This window comes from Centropristis striata, chromosome 13 (genome assembly GCF_030273125.1).
Source record: "Centropristis striata isolate RG_2023a ecotype Rhode Island chromosome 13, C.striata_1.0, whole genome shotgun sequence".
In the NCBI taxonomy this organism is placed as follows: Eukaryota; Metazoa; Chordata; class Actinopteri; order Perciformes; family Serranidae; genus Centropristis; species Centropristis striata.
Genome location: NC_081529.1, coordinates 24,992,654 through 25,014,835, shown reverse-complemented (window position 1 = coordinate 25,014,835; position 22,182 = coordinate 24,992,654). Strand labels below are relative to the sequence as shown.

Below are 22,182 nucleotides of genomic sequence, written 5' to 3'. Positions count from 1 at the left end.
CTGCGGGGGCCGGGCACTTATACGCTGGCAGTGTGCCACCTGTGTGGTGGTTGTGCATGTGTGTTCAAATGACCTGTGCATGCATATTTGAGATTGGTTTTAAAAGGAACAATTAGGCAATGTACCTTCAACTTCCTACCCTGTAAAAACAGCAATGACGCCACGCCAGCATCACGGCTTCCTCTGTGGTTTGCAAGCTGCGTGCCACCTGTCAGACAGCGCTGATTTCGCCTGCGTCTTTCTTCCCTCTGCTCTCACTTACTTCCTATTTACTTTCATCTCCCCCATTTCTCTACTCGCCCGCTTTTCGTCCTTGCCTCAAAGTGGTTTTTCCCAGGCAGTGCAAAGCCTCCGCTGCCTCACTGCTACTCCAAAATAAAAATAAAGAGAGAGCAGGGGGGAGCAAAGGCTCAGCCTCTCAGGCTATGTTTCCTGTTTAAGAATGCTTCTATATGATATAAGTGGAAGGTTTGAACACACCATAAACCCACCCAATATAGCCTAAAGTAAAATCCCTGGAGGTACTTAACACCACATCAGAGGGGCGCAGCATCAAAACCCGACGTGAAACAGATAAATAAAAACTATGAGGTAAGTCGGGCTGAGCTCTCTGACAGACTGGATGTGCGATGGGGGAGGCAGACAAGCTGACTGGGTGAGAGACATGGAGAAGGGCATGCCTGCTACCTTGACGCCTCTGCCACAGACATGGGACATCCCACAGATGCAGCTCTAGTTGGTAACTTTAAACAGTGTGATAAGAAAAAGGGAGAAAGAGGAGCACAGTCTCCTGTATATCCCTCTCATGGTCTCCCATCTGGATCCCATCTCTGTAGCCTGCTAATGTCTCCCCTGGGGGCCACGGCTCGCCCTTAATTTGTTTCATTTGTGACCTCTGACCCCCAATGCCCTGCGCCCTCAAACACAGACTGTGCAAACAATTTCTCTCTGTGCATTTCCATCTCTTTACTGCAAACCTCCCGTCACTCTCTGAATGCTGAATGTTTGTTCCGTTAATTTTTAAATGACATTATAATGAAATATAAGCATTGCAAATAGAAAGACACCCCTATTCAAAGTTCAATTTGAAAGGTTGTTTCATGCAGGAAGCTGCAAGCATATGCTGGAATTTCACAAACTTGATTTGAGGCAAATATTTTCCTCTTCAAACACTAAACACTAAACTCTCAGGTAAACCCTGGAACCAAGAGCCATCAGACAGAAAAATAACAGTGTGGCCATTTATTTCCCTCGCTCTGTTAAAGTTAACACTTTGGTCAACACTGCAAAGTATAAATGTTATTAGCAGGCTGTTCATGAATACATATTTTGAAATTTTAACAATGCAAATGCACTAACAAAATTAAAGGCACTTAACAAAGGAAGACAGATATGGCTTTTAAATATCATGAATTATAAACGTGACCTCATTTTTGTACAAGAAACTCATAACTAAACTCTGCTTCCACTTTAGGATCAAACAGAGCATGAGAAGCTCTGCATCATGTGAGGAGCAGTTCATTTGAACTGTAAATCAACAAGGGTATGTCAATAAACCGCCGTCTGAACATCTCTTTCTGTCACCACTCCATTGCTTTTACAGTTCATCCTCCCATCATTAGTGTTTGTGGCCTATTTTAGATCCAGGGCCAAGATTAACCCAATGTAGCCTCAGGACGTCCTGCTGAAAAAATAAAACATACTGAACAAGGCCTTAATGGAGGAACTGCTGAAAACATCCTTGTGCAACACACACAGATAGATGAGAGGGATTATCTAATGCCCTGAGGTGTTTTGGTGGCTTTAATGGCATGGTCGGTTAGAGGATGGGGCGTGGTGCAAAACTGAAATCCCAAGTGACAATGTAATCAATAGCCCAAGGAAAGCAGCTCTCTCCTCTGTTTTGGAGGGAAACCGTTCTCCTCAAGCAGTGAGACAGGGACAGAGAGGGGACAGCAGTCAGGGAGGGGCACTGGCCAGGAGCACATAGTAACTGCTGTCAGAATTAGTCAATCTGACTGCCGCCATTCCAAACGGGACGTAACTTATCCAAGTGCTGGCATTTTCTCTCTCCCGTTCAGTAGCAGGCCAAGAAGAAAAAAAAAGAAAAAGAAAAACAGAAATATCCTATGAGATCATTCCTCAAAAGCATCAGATACCCAAGACTGCGCTCCTGATGCCAGTAGCTATCCTTACACAAAGACACAAAGCGGGGTGAGAGCGGGAGCAGCTGTACCACATGTGGTCAGAGAGGTATTGAGACAGTACTTACAAGTAGACAATTAGGATAATGAAATATACTGTATGCTGTACTTAATGAGATGAACAGCATCAACCTCCTGCAAGTAGACAACATATTGCAAACCGGCAATAGACTACGTACGCACATGCATCCTAAGGTGAAGTGAGGAAGTCAATCAACCGACCAACCTGCCGACTGACAGCCGAGCAATAGAACTGCTGGTCACAGCTAAAAATGTCCATGACAATTTCCAGTAGCCCAAGTTTTTTTTCTGACTAACAGTCTAAAATGCAAAGACTAAACTGGCATTAATAGAAACCATAAAATTCTGCATATAAAAAACTGGAACCAGTGCAATGTATTCTCATGAAGAGGTTTGTATGAATTCCTATGAAAAGTTTTGCAGCAGGATTCTAGTTGTACAAAATATGATGAGCGCTGTTTTGAACACATTGCTGACACGTGACCGTGACACATTATTAACACATGGCGTCTGCTGGTATACACTATGTCACAATCACTGTTTTAAACATGTTAATGCTGTGAGACAGATACATTAAGGTGCCAAAAGCACTTTCATATGGTTAGGAAAATAAAGAACAGGGTTTGGCTTAAAATCACCACTTTTTGACATAACTTCCAACAACATTGGGACAGAACACTGGTCTCGTGACTGAAAGACTGGGGAGGGTTTGACCCATATTTTGTGGGATACTTACAGATTCAAATGAATTACTTTTACTAGGAATGTCAATATTTTGTATGGATTGACTGACTGATTAAGCCAACTTAACATTTCAGCAGGTAGATGCACTCAGTTTAGGGAAAACGAGAGTAATGTTTGTGTCATGTGACTCACCTTTGACCAGCAGTTCAGGCTCTTCCTCCAAGCCCATCTTATTCTTCTCGATGATCAGGCTCTTCATCTCCTCAGGCGCCCCTGAGACAGTGTGCCTGTGTACAGGAGCAGAAAGAGAATGTAAATAACTTTGCTTCCCCCTCAACTCAAGTCCTCCCCTGACTACTCCCTCCCATTGGATGGCTAATTGGCCCAGAGACACCCAGTTGGCTGTGAACCCCCCCCCCCCCCCCCCTCCCCATGTGACACTGTGCCAAAGACAAACCTCTCTGATACTCTTAGGTGGGGGGTCACACAGGGGGGACTAGAAGAAGTGCCACGAATATCTGTCCTCCAGCGTTCTCCCAGTTTCCCTCCCTAGCAGCACACAAGCTCACAAACACACACTGATACATACCACGCCACTGTGGACAGCTCGTCTCCCTTTTATCACTTTGGCCGCCTCGCCGAGCGAGCGACTGAAAATAAACGTGACAGAGCGACGCCGGCCTGACTCCCAGCCAGCCAGCTCGCTCACGCTGGTCAGAGGGAGGCAGAAGAAGGTTCAAGAGGTCACAGCCTTTGATTGTTAAAACCAGAAACATCAAAAACATCTGTAAATCTGCTGAACTGCTGTTCTTTCTTTCTTTCTCTCTTAAATGCCTCAAGAACACATTTGCAGCTACCTCTCTTGTGGACAAATTCAAACTTTGTTATCTCAGGCCAAGGTCCATTTCCAGCCTATTAGATTGTTTGGAGGTTTTATCTCTCCTCATTTATTTATCTAATTACTCGTTTATTTTCTCTGTTTCCTGGGTCTAACTAGCATGTGAAGTACAAGTGACAAACCCCTCCTTCCTTCCTGTTTTCCTTCTGCTGGGATCATTGCTCAGGAAATGAATCGAGCCCTCCCTCCCCGGGATATTTGGCCTTTTGTTACCTACTCCTTCGCCAGCTGATTTACGTTCTTATTGATCTGATAATGCCGGAAGGTTCCTCCTAACGGAAGCCAGCAATAATCAATGAGTCCGAATATAGCCTTATCTGCTTTGACTCAGCTTACATGACTGCAGAAACCATTTCCTTTCTTTTTGTGTGCGCTGACCTGATCCTGTGTATACTACGGCTTATCATGTTGACCTCTATGCCATCACCTGCTTTAGTGCCTGCTTATTATGCTTAAATGCATACAATTTCTGAAATGTATTTGCCGTTGTAGATCCTAACAGATTTGCATCAGTCTCTAATTTAAGCTGGTGCTCAGACACAGTGAAACTCTATATTGCGGGCCAGTTATTCTGTATGTGAATGTGAACTGGTTCAGGGCATCACCAGAGAGGAGAAGTGAGAAGGAGACAGTCAGGGTCCTGTCACATTATACTCTGTCACACTTTATAACTAAGCTGGCTCGCCTGCTATGGCAGCAGCCTTCGGGGACCCCTGCATCCACAGACCCCACTTATAGCCATTAAAATAAACACAGAAATGTGTTGACGTCTCTTATTTGAGGTTGTTAATAACCCCTGCTACATAACGGAGACATGCATGCAGACAGGCTATATGTAGGACAAACGAGAGAGGGAATTAGATCTAAAGAAAAACTATGCCTTGACTGGCGAATATAGCCCGTTGTACAGGTGTTTATTTTCCTTGGATTATTGCTATTGTCCATGATGGGTAGGGTTCACATTTACTGAAATAACAAAAATGTAATTTGGGTGATTAAAATAAGTCGCACATTTTCAACATTTATTGATGTCATTTTGCTATTTATTCAAAACATTTTTTACACCCCATGAAATAAAAAATAAAGGTGTGAGGCTACAAAACACAGTAAGCTCTATAGTCTTACTCATATTTTGAGTTATTATTATCCAGTTATTTCATCAGGTTGGACGTGTTGGTACAGATCCATTTAACATGAAACAGAACTTGGTCGTACCGATGTAATTTAGGCCCCGTTCACACGAGGACGGTCTGAACAGAAGACGCAAAAGTGGCTTCGCGTCTTCACTTTTTATTCCTCGTTTAGACGAGCATTTTCGGGAGGAAATCTGCTGCATACGGTGACGCAAAAGTGTGTGAAATTGGATTGTATGCAGCCAGGCGGCATCACTTAAAGCCATAAGAGCATCTTTGGGCATGCAGAAGTTTTCACGCCACACATTTTCATCAGCTACTCCTTCCACAAAGTTCTCCACCATCACTAGATCTCCCAGGTCTCGTTCACAGCCGTCTGGCTCGCCTCCGACGAATTGCTGCATCCAAAATGTGATGGAGGTAATTCCAGATCCTTCTCTGTTCACTAATACTATCTGTACATATCCTGTACATTTGGTGGAAAGACTCCTGTAAGTTTATTAGAGCTGCCAGAGCAGCTTGAAGGTCCCACCATGGAAATAATCCCACGTTTGTTTATTTCCTGTACTGGAGCATGTATGTGACGTAAACACATACGTGACGTGAGCAGATCAGATCAGAGTTTTGTGTCTTGTCAGTGTAGACGACACGCTACGGAGGAGAGGATTCAACTTTTCCACTTTGGAAGGTGGTTTCAGATTTTTGCGTCTTTAAGCCCCAAAACGCCGTCACCGTCTAAACGAAAGGCACTTCACATAAAATATTTTGTCGTTTTTACCCGCGAACGTCCTCGTGTAAACGGGGCCTTAGTCTAGAGAACCAAGTTTAGAACCCATCAATAGTGATGGGCTAGCATCCAAAATTTCAAAAGCAGTAACAACAAGTGATTATTTTCTAGATCTCAATTTAGTATGCACCAATAGCATAACTAGGCTAATTCTGAATTTTGAAACTTGTAAACAACTTATGCAACCTTCTGCTGTATTTGAACTACAGTCTTATAGACGTTAAAGCTGTGACTTTCAATTTTGCAGTTAATTGAGGAGCTTATGTGGTACACATGGTCGCACATCTTTGAGGAATATTCCTGGAGTTCAGAACTTGGCTCTGATGTGCGCCGTTTTCTAGGAATTTCTTGGCATTTTGACATACTGCTAGAACAGATAGAAACCTGTTTTTCTGCCCCCATCTTTAACCTGAAATACTAACATGTCAAATTCAGTGCTTCTTTTAGTCCACATAAGGACAAGGAGGAGGGACTGAAATGCAGACCTTTAGCAGCACAAAACAGCCTGACCTTCAGTTTGAATGCTCCCTTAGCAGAGGCAGTTTGATGTGTGCAAAAAAACCCAGCCTAATGTTGATGTGGATCTCCACAGCTGTTCCAGCAGCCCTAAAACTTCCACCTCCACACAACCCCCATCAGCCCCCCATGCTACCCGCCCCCACATTCCCAGAAGCCCCAGCAAAGGCCATGACGGTGGGGCCTTCAGTGGGCAACTTCCTGTGGAGTGCAGGAAACAATTTGACATGGGGATTAGACAGCACGGAGAATAGAGCGAGAGCACATCTACAGACAGTAGTCTCTCTCTCTCTCTCTCTCTCTCCCTCCATCTCTCTCTCTCTCTCTCTCCTCAAGGACTAAACATCAGCTACCGCAGAGGAGAAGCATCATTTGAATATCGCACAACTCAACTGTTGAAGCTTGAAATGTGTTGTGTTTTTCTTTTTGTTTTGGTTCTAATAATTTTTTTCTTCTATAAACAAAGAAGTACTTCTGCTTCAAAAGGAAAAGGTGCAGCGTAGGACACGGACAAAACACCTTCTCAATTGTTGGTTTATGAGAATCTGAAAAGAAAAACCTCAGCAGCTCAGATCACACAGGTGACCTCAGCCCGGCAAATAAACTGCTAGCAAAGTAAAGGAGAGCGAAGTCATACTTGATAGAAGGAGCAGAAAAGAAGAAGCCACATACTGTAGATTCACTAACTGTCACCATCACTAGTCTGTGTGTGACCTTCTTTCTCACTTAAACACAATCAAATTCTCTTTTATACCTTAACAGCACAATAATATAGCAACATAGCAAAATAAAGTCCATCACACGGTGTTATAATATTTAGATAGATGTCATCTATTAACCTCCTGAGACCCAAGCTTTAGTTTGTAGTATTGTTAGTTTCTCCTAAATATTTAGGATGAGTAGGACTTGAAAAGTAAAAAAAACTAAGCATTATTAAAAACAAAGTATAATTTAAAAACTAAGCATTATTTTACTGTAGAACACAATTAATTCACCAGTGTGTAAATCTGTTTATTTCCATACATTTACAGCCTCTCTTTGAAAGAACGATAATAAAATCTATTCGTTGTCATGTGAGAACTTCCTGATTAGCAGTCGTAGCTTGTTGCTATTGCTAAAAATAGTCAAATTTGTACAGAATCTCAAACTACAAACATAATTAAGCACAAATAAACACGTTTTAACCATAAAATCTGATCAGGTTTTGTACCTGGTCCACTTTTTTCTGGGGATAAGCTGTTGATTGACTTTACCAAGATGCTGCCATCTGATTTTTTCACTCATTGATGTATTTTCTAGAGTGTGTACTGCTGAGGACAACATGTCATAGTTAAGCAGAATGAAGTATAAGGTCCAGCAAATCTAAAATGTAATGTCCACATATGAGGACGCAGGTTCTCAGGAGGTTAAGACATATTAATAAGCCGAAATGACTGACTTACATTATTCGGATTACGTCAGGTGCTGATTTAATAAAAATGACATGAGGTCACCAAATTCCATGCACTTGAAAGAGTGATAAAGGTGAATGTCGTTCCGCCCCAACGGGTGCGGCAAAACTAACAGGAGAATCAAGGAGATGTCAGTCAAGTAGGTCTGTACTCGCCCACACAGACCAGCAGGTGAAAGCACCTGTGAGGCTGTGAGGTAGTAAGCTTTTAATGCCTCTATATTCAAGGCTGTTGAGAGTTTAGCTACCTCAGAGCACTACATCCATCATGCTGGCCTTGACCCTGTTCTGTCTTGACTCAGTGGCTCTGCTGGCTTTTGCTGCATCCAGATCATATTGTTTAAACTGCAATAACGAGTAATCAACAGCGATGTTTCCCTCTTGGGGAAAACAACTATAGTTGTGTAAACAAACCATTGGCAAAGAGCCTGCAAAGCCTTTATAGCTGGCAGTTACATCTAAATAAAAGTAAACATTTACACTCATGCAACTGATTCAGCTAATGCTGCCTGTAACTAACAATTACTTTTATTATCCATAAAACTGCAGATTTGTTTTTTGAATTAATGAATTGTTTAGGCGTGTCAGAAAATGTTGATTTTGTTGAGCAAAAGGTAAAGTTTTTATCTGGAACCAGCATGTTTAGCATTTTTGGTTGAAAAAAAAAGTAAAACTATCACAAAAAAAAGCTGATTATTTCCTGTTGATCGATTCATTGTTGTGGCTAATTTGCACGGAGCTATAAACAATTTGTTTGCATGTTATTTCACTTGTTAACGAACGCAAAAAGGACTTAAGTAATCATGTAAATGCAGCCAAGACTGAAAAACAAGGCTTTCCCATTTCTTTTAATTTTACAGACATTATGTGAATGCTGCATTATGAAGTTACTTCATAATCCAATCTTGAAGATCTCCGTTTCACCGTCTTTGCCAGAACCTATGGTGACGAGGTGTGCTTTTAGACCCTACTTCTATTGGCTTTCAGTATTTTTTCCTTTGATTATTTATTTATCTATTTATTTATTAGTACTGTGAATGCAGTCTTTCGTCAGTGGCATTATCTCATTCAGCAAAAGATAATGACTTGACAGACATTTATTTAAAAGAAAATCCTCAAGATTATTTCTTTAAGCTATAAACTCAAATCATTGGCATATGGACTGTCCCTTCTGTACATACTGAAATGATGTCATCCCAACTGACGAGCATATTGCCTGCAGCCCTTTCATGGTGACAATGATGGTGACACACTTAAACCCACCAAGTATGCGCGGCACAATGAGTTGATTAGTTTGCGAGTGTCTGTCTGGTGGTGGCTGCTGGAGCGATGAGTAATTGATTTCAGTCCGGGGTCTAATCAAAACGCCGAGACGCTAATTAAAGTTAGAAAAGTAGTGTCCTTGCTGTTGGGCCTGGATGACCGCAGTGGAAACATCGCAGACATGTCCAAGCATACAAAGCGGGTCCTTGTGACCACAAGAACATGCACGGTTTCAAAAAATGACCCTTGTGCGGATGTGTCACAGAAATACTCGGAGATTTATGTGATGGTTTGGTCCAGAAAAGCATGCAAATAAATGACCTTAAAGCGGCTGCCTTTTTGTTCATGTCCAGGCTCATGTAACCGGACACAAATACACAGTTTATTAGTCATAAAAGAAAAAGTACCAAGGACAAAGTGGGTCATACTTTAGCACTAAATTATCAGTTTCTCTTTGTAGGAATCCACTCCTCTCTCCTAAGTCTCTATCCCCTCCCCCACATTGCTTGAGCTGGCTGCATGGGCCTCTGGCTGAAGCTGGGCTGGTGGGAAAATGGGAATGTGGTGATTAAGACCGGGCCTATATGACCTCCCAGCTAAAAATACGCTGTTTACTCAAGACCACTGCCAAGAAACTCTGGACTAGGCAGAGGGGAGAGGAAAAAAGTCATGTTTTGAGAAAGGAGGAGGAGAAGGAGGAGGGGAGGGGGTGACAGGAAGTCTGAGTTTGTGAGTGTTGATCAGCAAGAAATTTTTACAATTGAGGGAAAGTGACTTCTGAGTTTGACTGAAGTCGCTCTGTTGGTGATGTGAATTAAAACCGTCTATATTTGCTGATGAAAACAGGGCCAGCTTGTGATGGTTGAATGGTTGACAGACAGGCCAACAGACACTCAGACAGGCAATTACCAGAGGCCCACTTCTAAGCTTTTCACGCAAACACCCACATCTTGCATGCATACACACCCTGTCACACACACATAAATTCACACACATGAAATACATTCTGAAACATTGGTCTCTTTCAGCCATTGCAGCCTGGCAGCCCCCACGAAAAAATGACTATCAAAAGCCGTCCAAGCAAAAAGGGAGGAGAGGTTAATGAGAAAGCAGACGGGACAAATAGTGAACAAGTGAGATGGAGAAATCCTCAAGTGTCCACTTTACTCCTGGTACAGTTTGTACTCGGCCCCAGCTATGAGAAGGAACTTGAGAGTCAGGAAAGTGGGGATGAAAAAATAGTGATGATGCAAGAATGACTTAAGAGTGGGCACAGCAGGGGGGAGCAAGCTGCTTGGCACTTTGTGCTGACGGAGAGACAGACAGGGAAGACCCCATGCTGTCTGCCTGCAGAGATATGTCCATCACCCACACCCTCAGTGACTGAAAGGTCAGCGCAAACACACAACAAATCTATTACAGGACTCCTGACACAGGCCAAACCAATATTATCACTTGAAAGCATTATCTTCAGCCTCTCCAGATCAGTTCTGCAGTTATAAGTAAACTTAAAGGAGCTTTTCTGTCTCAGCTTATAATACAGTGTATTGTATGTTTGATAAAATATTGAATTGTGTTGAGCTCAATTACGGGAAAACAAGATAAGTGAGATAAAATGATTGTGGCCCCTTTCAGTTTTTTAAAATGATGCTCTCAATTTGTCTTGTGTTGTAAATCCAGCACACCCTTTATGGCAGCTTTTGTTGAGATACTGACTGAAATATGTTATATAGTTTAACGAAACACTGAATGTATGTTTAGGTTTTTTTAGTAGGTTGTGGCATTATAATATATGTGATCTAATTAATTTTGGTCTAATTAATATTAGCCTATTTTGTATATATGTCTAATAGTTTTATATGTCTAATAGTTTAGGTTATGGAAAAGCACTTTAAAAAAAAAATCGTATTATTTATTATTATTGTTATTAGTAATTGCTATTATTTTATATTATTTAAATATATAAAACATTTTTTTTTTTTACTTTTTTTATTGTTTTTTCCATTAAATTACATTTAATGTTCAAGAAAATCTACTGTTAAATAGACACATTTTTTCTTCTTTCTTTTTTGAAGTTTAATCTAAATGACATTTCCAAAGTTAATGAGTAATCGTGTTGCCATAATCGACAGCCTTAAGTGTGGTTGTTTCGAACAGGTGTAAATTCTGGATAAAAGTCTATCTTATACAAAGAAATCTGCCAATAAATGTACATGTATGTAAATATGTAAAAGATAATCCAAAGCCTTTCACATCGTTAATGAAAATGTGGACTAGCTTATTCTATGTCATATTTTAGAGTAATAGCAAGATGTTTTGATATATGATATATGATCAAAATATATAGTGTGTGTTACTATATGAGAAAAAAAAATACTGATAATGAATAGAGTTGATTGTGCATGCACCCTGCAGCGGTGTTGGCAGAATATAAATCATGTTAGGAGGATCAAAGAGCATAAAACACACAAGTTATTGTCTTTTCAAAACTGAGCGTGACTATGAATGTATATTTAATGTTACATACTGAATACAACACATTAATATAAGTTATTAGTGGAGAAGCCTGAAATAACCTATACTCATATGTGTGTGTTTGTACCGACTTCTCCATTTTTACAGTCGGGCCTATTTCCCTCTATAACTACATCAGGCTGGCAGCATGACAAATTATCTGAGCGTTTACATATTAACCTCCGTCTAGTCAGACAAACATGAATTCCTCCAATTCATCATCATCACATCTGGGCCGTTATTCAAACTAATAGTTCAGATTAATGTCTCCTTCCGGACAGTTCATTTCAATGGCTCAATAAAAGCACAAAGTAAAACCAGAGCTGCCCTGCCTGTTACATGAGACTGAAGATAAAAGGATATGGCACCATTTACTACATCACAATGCTCTGACTTATCAGAGCGCGGTTTGGCTTTCCCTCCATGAAGCTGAACTTCTGGGCGTGTCCAGTCATCGGCCAGGTAATGACCGAGCGCTCTACTCTCTAATCTCTGCACTCAGTGTGATGATTACAGCCAGGCTTTTAACACACTCCCTTCAAAACCAATAGTTAATTATGCCATGTGGCCTGGGGCCACCTCCACTACAATGTAGAAGTGACACACACACACACGCACGCACACACACATCCGAGCCACACCTCTTCTAGGAGTGTTGCTGAGGTAGGACTGAGTCATCCAGTCCAGTTAGCCTGCCTCTCTACTTACTTCTTCTCTTTTTTCTTTCCTTAAGAAACAGCATATCCTGCACGAATGCAACAAAATATTACCAACTTCCTGATGCACTTCTCGTTTTCTTGAGAATTACAGCAGACCCCCGTCTATTCATTAGTGGTGTATGACGGTCCTACAAGTCGAGCTTTGTGACTCACCGCCTGTGAGTCGGCAGATGTACAGTAGAGATTGTAGATGAGGGAGGAGGGGCGGGGGGGATGATAAGGGCATGATGCCAGAGACAGAGAGGAGCAGAGCCTGGCTACATCACTGTCTGAGATCACAGCCCTGCACTAATAGTCTGGATCCAGCCCTCCATGAATCACTCCTTTTCATTGGCACTAGCATTCACTTGTCAACCACATGACCGTTGAATTTCATTATTCGTGAGACGCATAGTGGTCTCTTGTAACAGGCGGTTTGAGTCTAAAACTCACAAAATGATTGGATTTGTCAATCTGGGAGGTGGATTAAGGTAACCTGGGATTGGTCACAAATATTAAAGTTGAAGATAGGCATATAATTCACCAATGTGGCCCAAAACAACAGCCGCACCAACCTTTAGATGGCGAACCTCAAACAGTCCAGAGGTTCAAGGGTGAAAACTGACAGTGGCGTTATCCATAAGCATTATCCATAAGCAATCAAAGTATCATCACCCGAGACCATCATAGACCATCTGTCAATAAACATATGAGTCCATTGTATGTGTACACATGCAAGCATGTGCGTGGACTTGAGGTAAGGCACATGTGTCATGACTAGCCACATGATCAGAGCCCCATGAGAAAACATGCACTGCAGATGAGGTGAAAATCAAGTGATTGGCCTGTACGTTTATATGTGGCTGCCAGGGGATACAGAACTCCCCGGCACTCAGAGGAAGTATACGAGTAAAATAAGGAACTGTTACTTCCTAAAAATCAGGTAAAAAAAAAAAAAAAGAAAAAGAAAAAAGCTTTCCTTACCCATTTGTTCCATTGGCTGTGCGAGTTGGTTGAGAAACAGTCACTTCAGCTGGACTCTGTCAACAGAAGAGGGAGAATAGGGTAAATAGATGATAATGCAACACAAACAGTGGTCTATCCTCAGAAAGAGTAAACAGGTTGGAGTGATCCCTCAATAGTTTGCCTTCAGTGGCCGTGTTACAGTAGAGCATGCAGCCGTTCCTGGCAGCCTCAGCACATAGCTGCTCTGTTCCTGTAATGCTTGGCTTTCACTTGCAAGGGGTGAGCTGGTGGGGGAGAAATATGGCATGCAAAACAGGCTCATTTAATACAGGAGTGGGGAACAGAGGAATCATTTGTGTAATAGCAGCGTGCACCCCAACCAGCAAACCCCAAAAGGCTTTCATTCAGATTAGTCACTTCTCTGGGAAGGTTGTTAACCTAAAAATAACCTGAGATTGCCCCCATAACAGGAACTGTTGCCTTCATCTTTTCTATCCGCATGTTTATAGTGTCACAAGTTTGGCTGTTAGCTTGATGAAAACAAGTGGGAAAGTAAAGAGCCTCTGGAGGGAGACTGTGTAAAAACAAGTGAAAAGATGGCGTACTAATGTTGATTATCTGGACTGTAAGCCAGCTGCTCATATCAAATCACATTCCCTCTTTCTTGGACATCAGTTTTGTGTGGAAACTGGCGTTAGTGCCTCTGCTGACTACAAATGGCGCTGTGACTGGCAGACACGTAAAATCAAATTTCATGGGTGGAACAATGAACTTTTCTTTCCAGAACTCCCCTGTTAAGCAGAAGATAGGAGAGGATGTTTCCTTTCACAGCACTCAGGGGCCCTGGATTCCCAACTTGACCTTGGAAAACCCCATCAGACATCAGAGCTTGCCTGTGTGCAGCTTGGACTGATTCCCTGGTGTGCAGGGCAGCACTGTGTGTCCCCGTGGCCTGACTTGTTGTCTCTGTGAGCCACAGCCTTGAGACAGCTCCTGTGGCTGCCCCAGCCCAGCTTGGGGGTGTTGGCCTACCTGAAACTTTATCCAGGTCAGCTCTGGGCCCCTCACAGTTCACACACCACACTTTACTACTGGGCAAACCAGCCTAAGTATAGCCCTTGGCCTGCAAAAAAGTCTACTGCTTCTTTATAGAGGGCTCAAAAATAACAAAGAAAACATGAACTGCAAATTTATAGTCTAGTATGGTGTCTGTGTTATATTTATAAAGGCAGATGGACTCCTCACTGGCAAATGAGGGAAAGATGAGGGTTTGGATAATGAGATTTGATTAATGTTTAAACCAGGGTGAGTTACTGTAAATGTCAAACCAGACAGGCAAGAATAACTGAATAGTGTTAGAAAGAGGCTTGTGAATGGAACAGAGTGTGAACAGTGACTCTCTAACCTTGTCTGTTAACCATAAATGATTAAACCAAGCCAACAGCCCCCAGAGAAGAAAAGTCAGACAGCCATGACTGAAAACGACAAATCAATCCTAATCCCATTTCATGATATAAACTAATCAGAGAATCAATAAATTAATGGGTCAGGTAGATCAAGTTCGAATATTTTGAGTAATTCTCCATAAAAAAAATAGCTTTCCAATAGAGTTAATGGGCTGTGGGATGAGGAACAAGGATAGCGTGCGATGTAGAGGCCTGGCAAAAGCTCTCCCTGTGGACGGGCAATGGATGAATCACTCCAGACTAGAGCAGAGCATGGAGGGAAAGAGGGAAAGATGCAGTGATGTGTTCGCTCCGTGGCTGACTTCCGCTCTTGCTTTCCCGTGTCTGTCTCTCTCTCTCTCTCTCTCTCTTTGTCTCTCTCTCTCTCTCTCTGTCTCTCTCCTGGGAGGCTGAGTAACCAGGAGGAAATGCTTGGGCTCAGCCAGTGTCGGCCTGAAGACCAGATGTGTGGCCTGGAGGTGGTGAGGCAGAGGCGCAACGGAAACCAAATATAAACCAGCGTACCGTGACACCTCTGAAGACAGAGGGCAGTAGTGACGGTTAATGGGACCCGCTCTCTCCGAGGCCGCACTGTGCCCATTTGTTCCAAGTAACAGGATGCATTGCGGTACCCTGGCCCACACTTACAACTCTGCAGGCCTAAACACTCTGTGGTGGTAGTTTATTGGTAAACGTCACTTCACGTTACATAAAAAAAATGAATAAAGTTTCAGTGGAAACATGGAAAGAAGAGAAAATGACGGATGTCCTGTCCTAAAATTAGTGCCTTGCTGTCCCAACACTGGAGGCATTCAGCTCAGTTTGACTGTTTGGGCAGCTGTTGGAGAGCAGTTTCTTTGAATGAGGACTGTAAACATGCAGGGAAAGGGTTCTGACATTGCCCTTCGCTCTTAAGTGCCAAGCCTACGCAAACGTCAGCAGTGACTCATGATTCCAACCTCAGTGAGAAAGAGTCCTGGCAAAGAACAGTGTGTCGTCTATGGTTTTGGTGCTGTGGATGCTACACATCATGGCATCCTCTGGCAGCATGTTGGAAAACAACGCAGGAGACCGTGGTGAGGGTTTTGGATGTCTTAGCGAGGGAGACTCCACCAGACCTGTGGGTTAATGTGGTCATCCCTGGCAGGAGCTGGACAGAGGCCTACTAAATGGAGTATTTCAGTGTTACGAAGCCCAAAAGAGACACTCACACATACACCCAGGGAGGTCTGGCCTGCTTTCTGAAAATGTGGCTTGTCAAGCTCTGGAAGAGATGGAGCTCTCTGGGTAAATGGTGGAACGTAGCCCTGAGGGGCTTCCCTGGGACTCATTGTACACCATCTTCAACCCTCCTACGCCACAACCCCTCTGTTGACACCATGGAAAGTCAAACAGTATCCGTTAGATCTATATATTCTAAGGGGAGGGAGCTGTGGGCTGTGTAACAAATTGCGTTGTTTAACAGTGGGTCAGCTGATGATATTGCCTCGAGTGGTTCAGCTGTGGTTTTAATTATGGGCACAGCATGAACTATTGACACAGAGTTATAATGCCCAGCATGAACCAGTGACACAGATCAAGAGGAAGCAGTGTTTATGGAAGTGGATTGATTACATGTAAGTGTCAGGGAATCAATAATCAATACCTTCACAACACCTGGGTGGACTTACAACAAACAAAGGACTTTTTTAATCCAAAAGATCAGTTCGCTTTGGTTACTAGGTGAAACACAGCCAGTTACATCAGCTAAAAGGGTACTTACTCCCATTAGGAAATAATTAGATAAACTGAAGAGGCCTAACCACATGATAGGTTAAGACCAAGTGTTCCATAAAGGGAAATATATCACTCTGATTAATACAGGCAGATTTTTATTTTCAGGCATTTTAAGTAATACTTATGAATAAGCAAGAAATCAATAGAACAAAGGCTCTATCAGTGATGTATTAGGGGACAGAGCATCTCTTAAGAGTAACTTCACATGAGAATGTTTTGTCCTGCTATAGATAAGCTTATACAAAAAACCATAGAGGCAGCTTTGTTTTAGGACTTGTGTGATCAATTCACCAGTTTCACAAGTTTGAACTTGCCTTAGGTATAACGGTTCAAATGCAGCAGTACCCTATGTTGAGACACTAAATGCAGGCCAGAATACAACTCCATAATCAGTTTCATCTTCTCGTAGTTTAATGAATCAACGTTTCACCCAGAGGAGCACAATTCTGCAGTTGCATTTCAATGAAGGATCCAGGAAATTTACACGAAAAAGAGATCTCACTTTAAAAGGCCATCAGGCGTCCCTATTGGAACATGTTAATGATCTTGTATTGACCATAAAATACAGAGTACAGTTGGGTTCCTTTGACTTCCAATGGCCAAGCAGATGGTACATTACGACCAAGACAGGGATGTTTGCCAAGAAGCAGAGTGCTACACACCAACACCTCTCTGGATATCCCTGAGAAACAGATGTTGCTATCTGGCCACTGCTGGGCATCCTACTGTTGCGCAGTACTGTGGGTATAAGTCTGCCATAAGTCGTGCTCTCACACAGCATTCTTACTCCCCTTTCACCATCTCTGCCATCTAATTTGCAGGTGCATCATTGCTGCATCCAAGACGTAGCACAGCCCAGGACAACTGTGACGGGCTTAAATGAATACAAACAAGCCAGAGCTTTTTTCCTCCAATAGCAGAATGCTATTTGGTGCAGCCAGACCATTCTTCAGTGCTGTGGAGATAGGCCTAACTGCAATAAACTGATACTGGAAGTTAAAATTAAAGCACTGCAGACCCCTGATTGGTCAGAGAGTCATGAATAGAATTGTGACACAGGACTTTCTGCTCAAAAGCGCCATTTTGAAATTGCCAAGCAACTATCAAATGTGACCAAAATTTTTTCAATTCAGTCAACATAGATTTTGCAAAATATCAGCACGCAGAACTACGCCACACACTACGTACATGACGCCAAAAAATTGCAGACGTTTCTCTATTTGGTAGCTGATGAGATCAGGATTCAGCGAATGGTGTGATGAGGATGATGTCAAGGCAGTTTCATGCTTTGGCACAAAGGCGGTCCTATAAGCAGTGTTAAAAAAAATGAAAAAAAGGACCTGGTACCCAAATTAACTTGCCGAATTATGCTCTGGAATTGAGGCAGTAGACTTCTGTTGAGGCCATAACTGTGTAAAATGCATCTGCTCCCATTGTTTTCATGCAAATCGCTGCAGTGTTGCACCGGCTGGTTGCAAGCTGACAAAAGAGCCAGTAAATAGATAAGCAGGCTATGCAAGAGGTGGCTCCAGATGGTACAGTATTACTTTCATCAAGACCATGCTGTTTGTGTTAGTCAGGTCTCAGCAGCACAGAATATCGAGACCCATGACACTATCTAACATATAATGTAAATTGGGCATACAATGGCAATAAAAATGTATGAGAATATTCTCCTTAAAAAGAGTAAGAAAAAGTGCACAGTTTCAGTAAATATTTCACGGTGGATTTTACTAAGACACTGTACATAGAGAGCTGTACGTTGGGTCATACAGAAAGAGCCTACCTCAATTCAAGGCAACAATGCCCCCTCACAAGTGGGTGGACAATGCTGAACTCTCTGTGCCTGATCAGATGACTAACATTACAGAGAAGACAAGGCCGCAGTCTTATTTGCAATTGAGCGGACGGAGGCCAAACACACAGGATCACTTCAACACACTGGGTTTTACAGCTTGCATCAGAGAGAGAGAGTGTGTGTGTGTGTGTGTATGTGTGTGTGGGATTGCTCAATGTTGCCCAAGCCTCCGAGACCGTGCAAAACTAAACGTCAAGCTGGCCAGCAGCAGCAGCAGCAGCACATTCTCTATCCTGCATCAGTGGTTCATGGTTGCAATGAGCAATTTGATAATTCCCACAGATAAGGTGAACTCTACTCAAACATGAGCACAGGTTGCATTTCTTATCATGCATTCAAATTTAAATCCAATTTTACGTTGTAAAAGTAATGCTTTTCATATCAACAGCTTCAACCAACTGAATTTATGCTGCTAAAGTTGTGCCTGTTTTATGCAATATTCAATATATAATGTGAAGAAGTTGCACATTTGATATATACATATATATATATTTTTCCCCAATAAAAGCATGCTATGCATAACTTTGCATACATGTATGCAAAGTTTTCAGTCACAAGAGTTGTAGTGTAGTGCAGGTGGAGATTTTTTTTACCCGTCCATTGGGAGTCAAGTCCTCCTTGTTGCGCAACTCAAAAGACTCTTCCTCCTCTTTCTCCCCATAGTCCCGTCCGAGCAAACTGAAGCCCTGCCTGCAGCACAGAAACCAGCAAACTCCTTGCAAAGGCATTCAAATGAGGTTAAGTGTGTCGTCTTCTGCTATCCAGGTCGGTGAACTCAACATTCACGGTGCTGTCTCGGCCGCAAGTAACTCCAAGAGCTGCGTGAGAGCACACGGGACAGCCTCTCCATAGATATCCAGCGAGGAGGATGAAGGGTAGCATAAGCGTCCTACTCTCTCCTTTCTGTCAAATAGCGTATGTACATGACAGCAGTCATGCTCCAGCAAAACCCAACAGAGAACTGGTTTAAGGAAAATCCTCCCCTTCTTCCAGGACTCCCTCGCTCAGGACACCTTGCTGTCCCTGTTTGAACAACTTCGCACGACTAAAAGTACAAAAACTACTTTAGTCTCCGAACAATAGCACTGTAGGTTGTGAATACGTCAAGTTGAATGCGCTGAACAAGAGCGACACTGTGGCTGTCGGCGTTTTATGAACACATTTAGTGGGTAAAGTGAAGCGCGCACCTCTGTAAAACACCTACTGTCTGACTTCTGAGTTTGAACAAAAGCGTGCTGCAGCTGGGACAAGATAGAGTGGGCGGGCGGACACGCCCACTGAACTCGTTTTAGATTGTGATTGGCTGAGAGCAGACACTCCTCGGAAGAACACGCCCACGTTACACGCCCCTCCACACTGACAAAGCGTCACATGTCCTTTGGTAGACGATAGTAATCAAATCTTCAAGAACACCATGATGTCTCGGCTATATGCATTTAACTGCTGTCTGGAGAGCTCATTAGACAGGGTATGTTTTTAAATCACTGCAGTAGCATTCCCACAGAGAGTTATACTCAATAAGGAGCGTAAATAAATATGCTTTTCAATTTCTGGCCTTGTCCTTTTCAATCTCATTATGCTATAATATTATCAAAACTGACCTACAGGTACACACTTAAAATGAAAACATCTGTAAAATAAAAAAATCACATCTGAATACCCTATATGAGTAATTAATTCAGAAACTGTATGCAATTAATGAGGACTGTAAAAAACCTTTAAAAAATATTTTTAATCACTTAATTGCACTTCATGGAGGAGAAGTATTCAGATCATTTATTCAAGCTTTCAAAGAGGTAATGCTGCATGTTAGTAATATTTAATAGGAATGAGCAGAAAAAGTAAAACTACTCATTATTAAGGATGGTGGAGAAGGACCTGGACTGATGGATGCAACTACCAATCTCTCTGATAGGGCACGTGAATTGTATAAAGATGAACCTGCTGCTGCGATTTCTCTTTCAAACCCTTCCCATATCAATCCCAACTAGAAACTAGAAGGTGTGATACCAGGTTCATATGGAGGGGGAAAGTACCCAGAATTGAAATCAAAACGCTGTATAACACCTCCCATTATGGTGGTTTGAAACTCACTAATTTTGAATTTTTTTACTGGGCTGCTCAGCTAAGAGCTATCTGGTTCTGGCAGACAGAGATGCCCAACCCTCCAGCTTGGAGGCAAATAGAGCAATTCCATGCAGCTGATGTGCCATTGGCTGGTATCCCGTTTATTAAATCCTATCATACTTTGAAGGATGGCACAGATAATCCATTTATCAACCATACGTCTAAATTATGGTCAATTATACAACTACGTACCCGCAGTGTGAAACTACTGCATAGTAACACCCCCTTTCATAATAACCCAGCGCTCCCACCTGTACTAAGGGATGGTCTCACTAAGAGGTGGCCCAGCATGGGGATTAAAACATTTGGCGACCTCTATGATAATAATATTCTCAAATCTTTAAACAGTTAAAAGATTCCTTCAATCTTCCTGCTGTGTATTTCTTTAAATATCTGCAGGTCAGGCACTTTATTTGCTCTCAACAGGATGGGCATCCAATCCCTCTAGAATCTCCTGTGACTGATAACATTCTGAAGGGCATTCAACGGCCTAAGGGCATAGTGTCTGTGATATACAGCAGAATACTAGCCTGGGTATACCCAGACTGCCTAGAAACCCCATCTTTTTTGAAAAACGACAAAGTGACTTTAAAACATATCTGGATAACTCCTCACAGTTAACTAGTTGAGTACTGTCAATGGTGTAGTGGTAGTTGTTGGCTGTTGTTGACTGTTACCACACCTGTAAGACCAAGCCAATATCATGACCTTTGTTGAATGTAATTTACTGTCCTTGCTTTGATCTTTCTTTATATTTATTTCATGGTTTTAATTTATTTTTCTATTATTTACTTCAGTATTGTATTTATCTATCATTTACTTTACTATTACTGTTATTATTATCCTTTTTTTATTTATTTTTTAATTATTATTTTATTTATTTATTATTATTAAGGATTAAGGCAAGAGTTGGCCTTTTGGGACTGATTTGGGAGGGGGTGGGTTTGGGTGGAATTTGAAGTTCTACTGTCGTTACTGAGGCTGTAAACTGTATGAAAAAATGTTAATAAATAAATTGTTTTTTCAAAAAAGTAGCTGTAATTAAACCTCTTCTTAAAAAGATTAATTTAGATCCTAGCGTTTTAGCAAACTATAGACCGATAGCTAGCCTCCCCTTCCTCTCTAAGATCCTGGAGAAAGCAGTCGCAAATCAGCTTTGTGATTTTCTACGACACAATAGTTTATATGAGGACTTTCAGTCAGGATTTAGAACTCATCATAGCACAGAAACAGCACTGGTAAAAATTTCAAATTACCTTTTAATTTCTCCGGACAAAGGACTTGTCTCTGTCCTTGTCTTACTAGATCTGAGTGCTGCATTTGATACAATTGACCAACGTATCTTATTACAGAGACTGGAACATGTAATTGGCATTAGAGGAACGGCACTGGGCTGGTTTAAATCTTACTTATCAGACCATTCCCAGTTTGTTCATGTGAACAATGACTCCTCCGTGCACACTGATGTTAACCACGGTGTTCCACAGGGTTCTGTGCTTGGACCAATTTTATTCACCCTTTATATGCTCCCTCTAGGTAATATAATTAGAAAACATTCAATTAACTTTCATTGTTATGCTGATGACACTCAGTTATATATATCAATCAAGCCAGGTGAAACTGATCAGCTAGCCAAACTTAATGCATGCCTTAAGGACATAAAAACCTGGATGGTCCACAACTTCCTAATGTTAAACTCGGAAAAAACAGAAGTGATTGTGCTGGGACCCGAACACCTCCGAAACTCATTATCTAAAGACTTAATCAGCATCTATGGCATTACCCTGGCCTCCAATACCACCATAAGGAATCCTGAAGTTATCTTTGATGTGTCATTTAATT

The 22,182-nt window shown here is 42.0% G+C and overlaps 1 protein-coding gene across 1 annotated transcript in view; it reads right to left on the bottom strand.

Moving 5' to 3' along the window:
• plekhh3 (pleckstrin homology, MyTH4 and FERM domain containing H3) overlaps positions 1–19,431 on the bottom strand; it is a 37,818-nt gene extending 18,387 nt beyond the window's left edge. The window contains exons 1-3 of the mRNA XM_059347942.1: positions 18,807–19,431; positions 13,153–13,208; positions 3,102–3,196 (exon numbers count right to left, since the gene is read on the bottom strand). Of these exons, the coding sequence (XP_059203925.1) occupies positions 3,102–3,196; positions 13,153–13,208; positions 18,807–18,941 (286 nt within the window). The 5' untranslated portion in view covers positions 18,942–19,431. The remainder of the gene's footprint in view (positions 1–3,101; positions 3,197–13,152; positions 13,209–18,806) is intronic.
• Between the last annotated feature and the right edge of the window lie 2,751 nt (positions 19,432–22,182).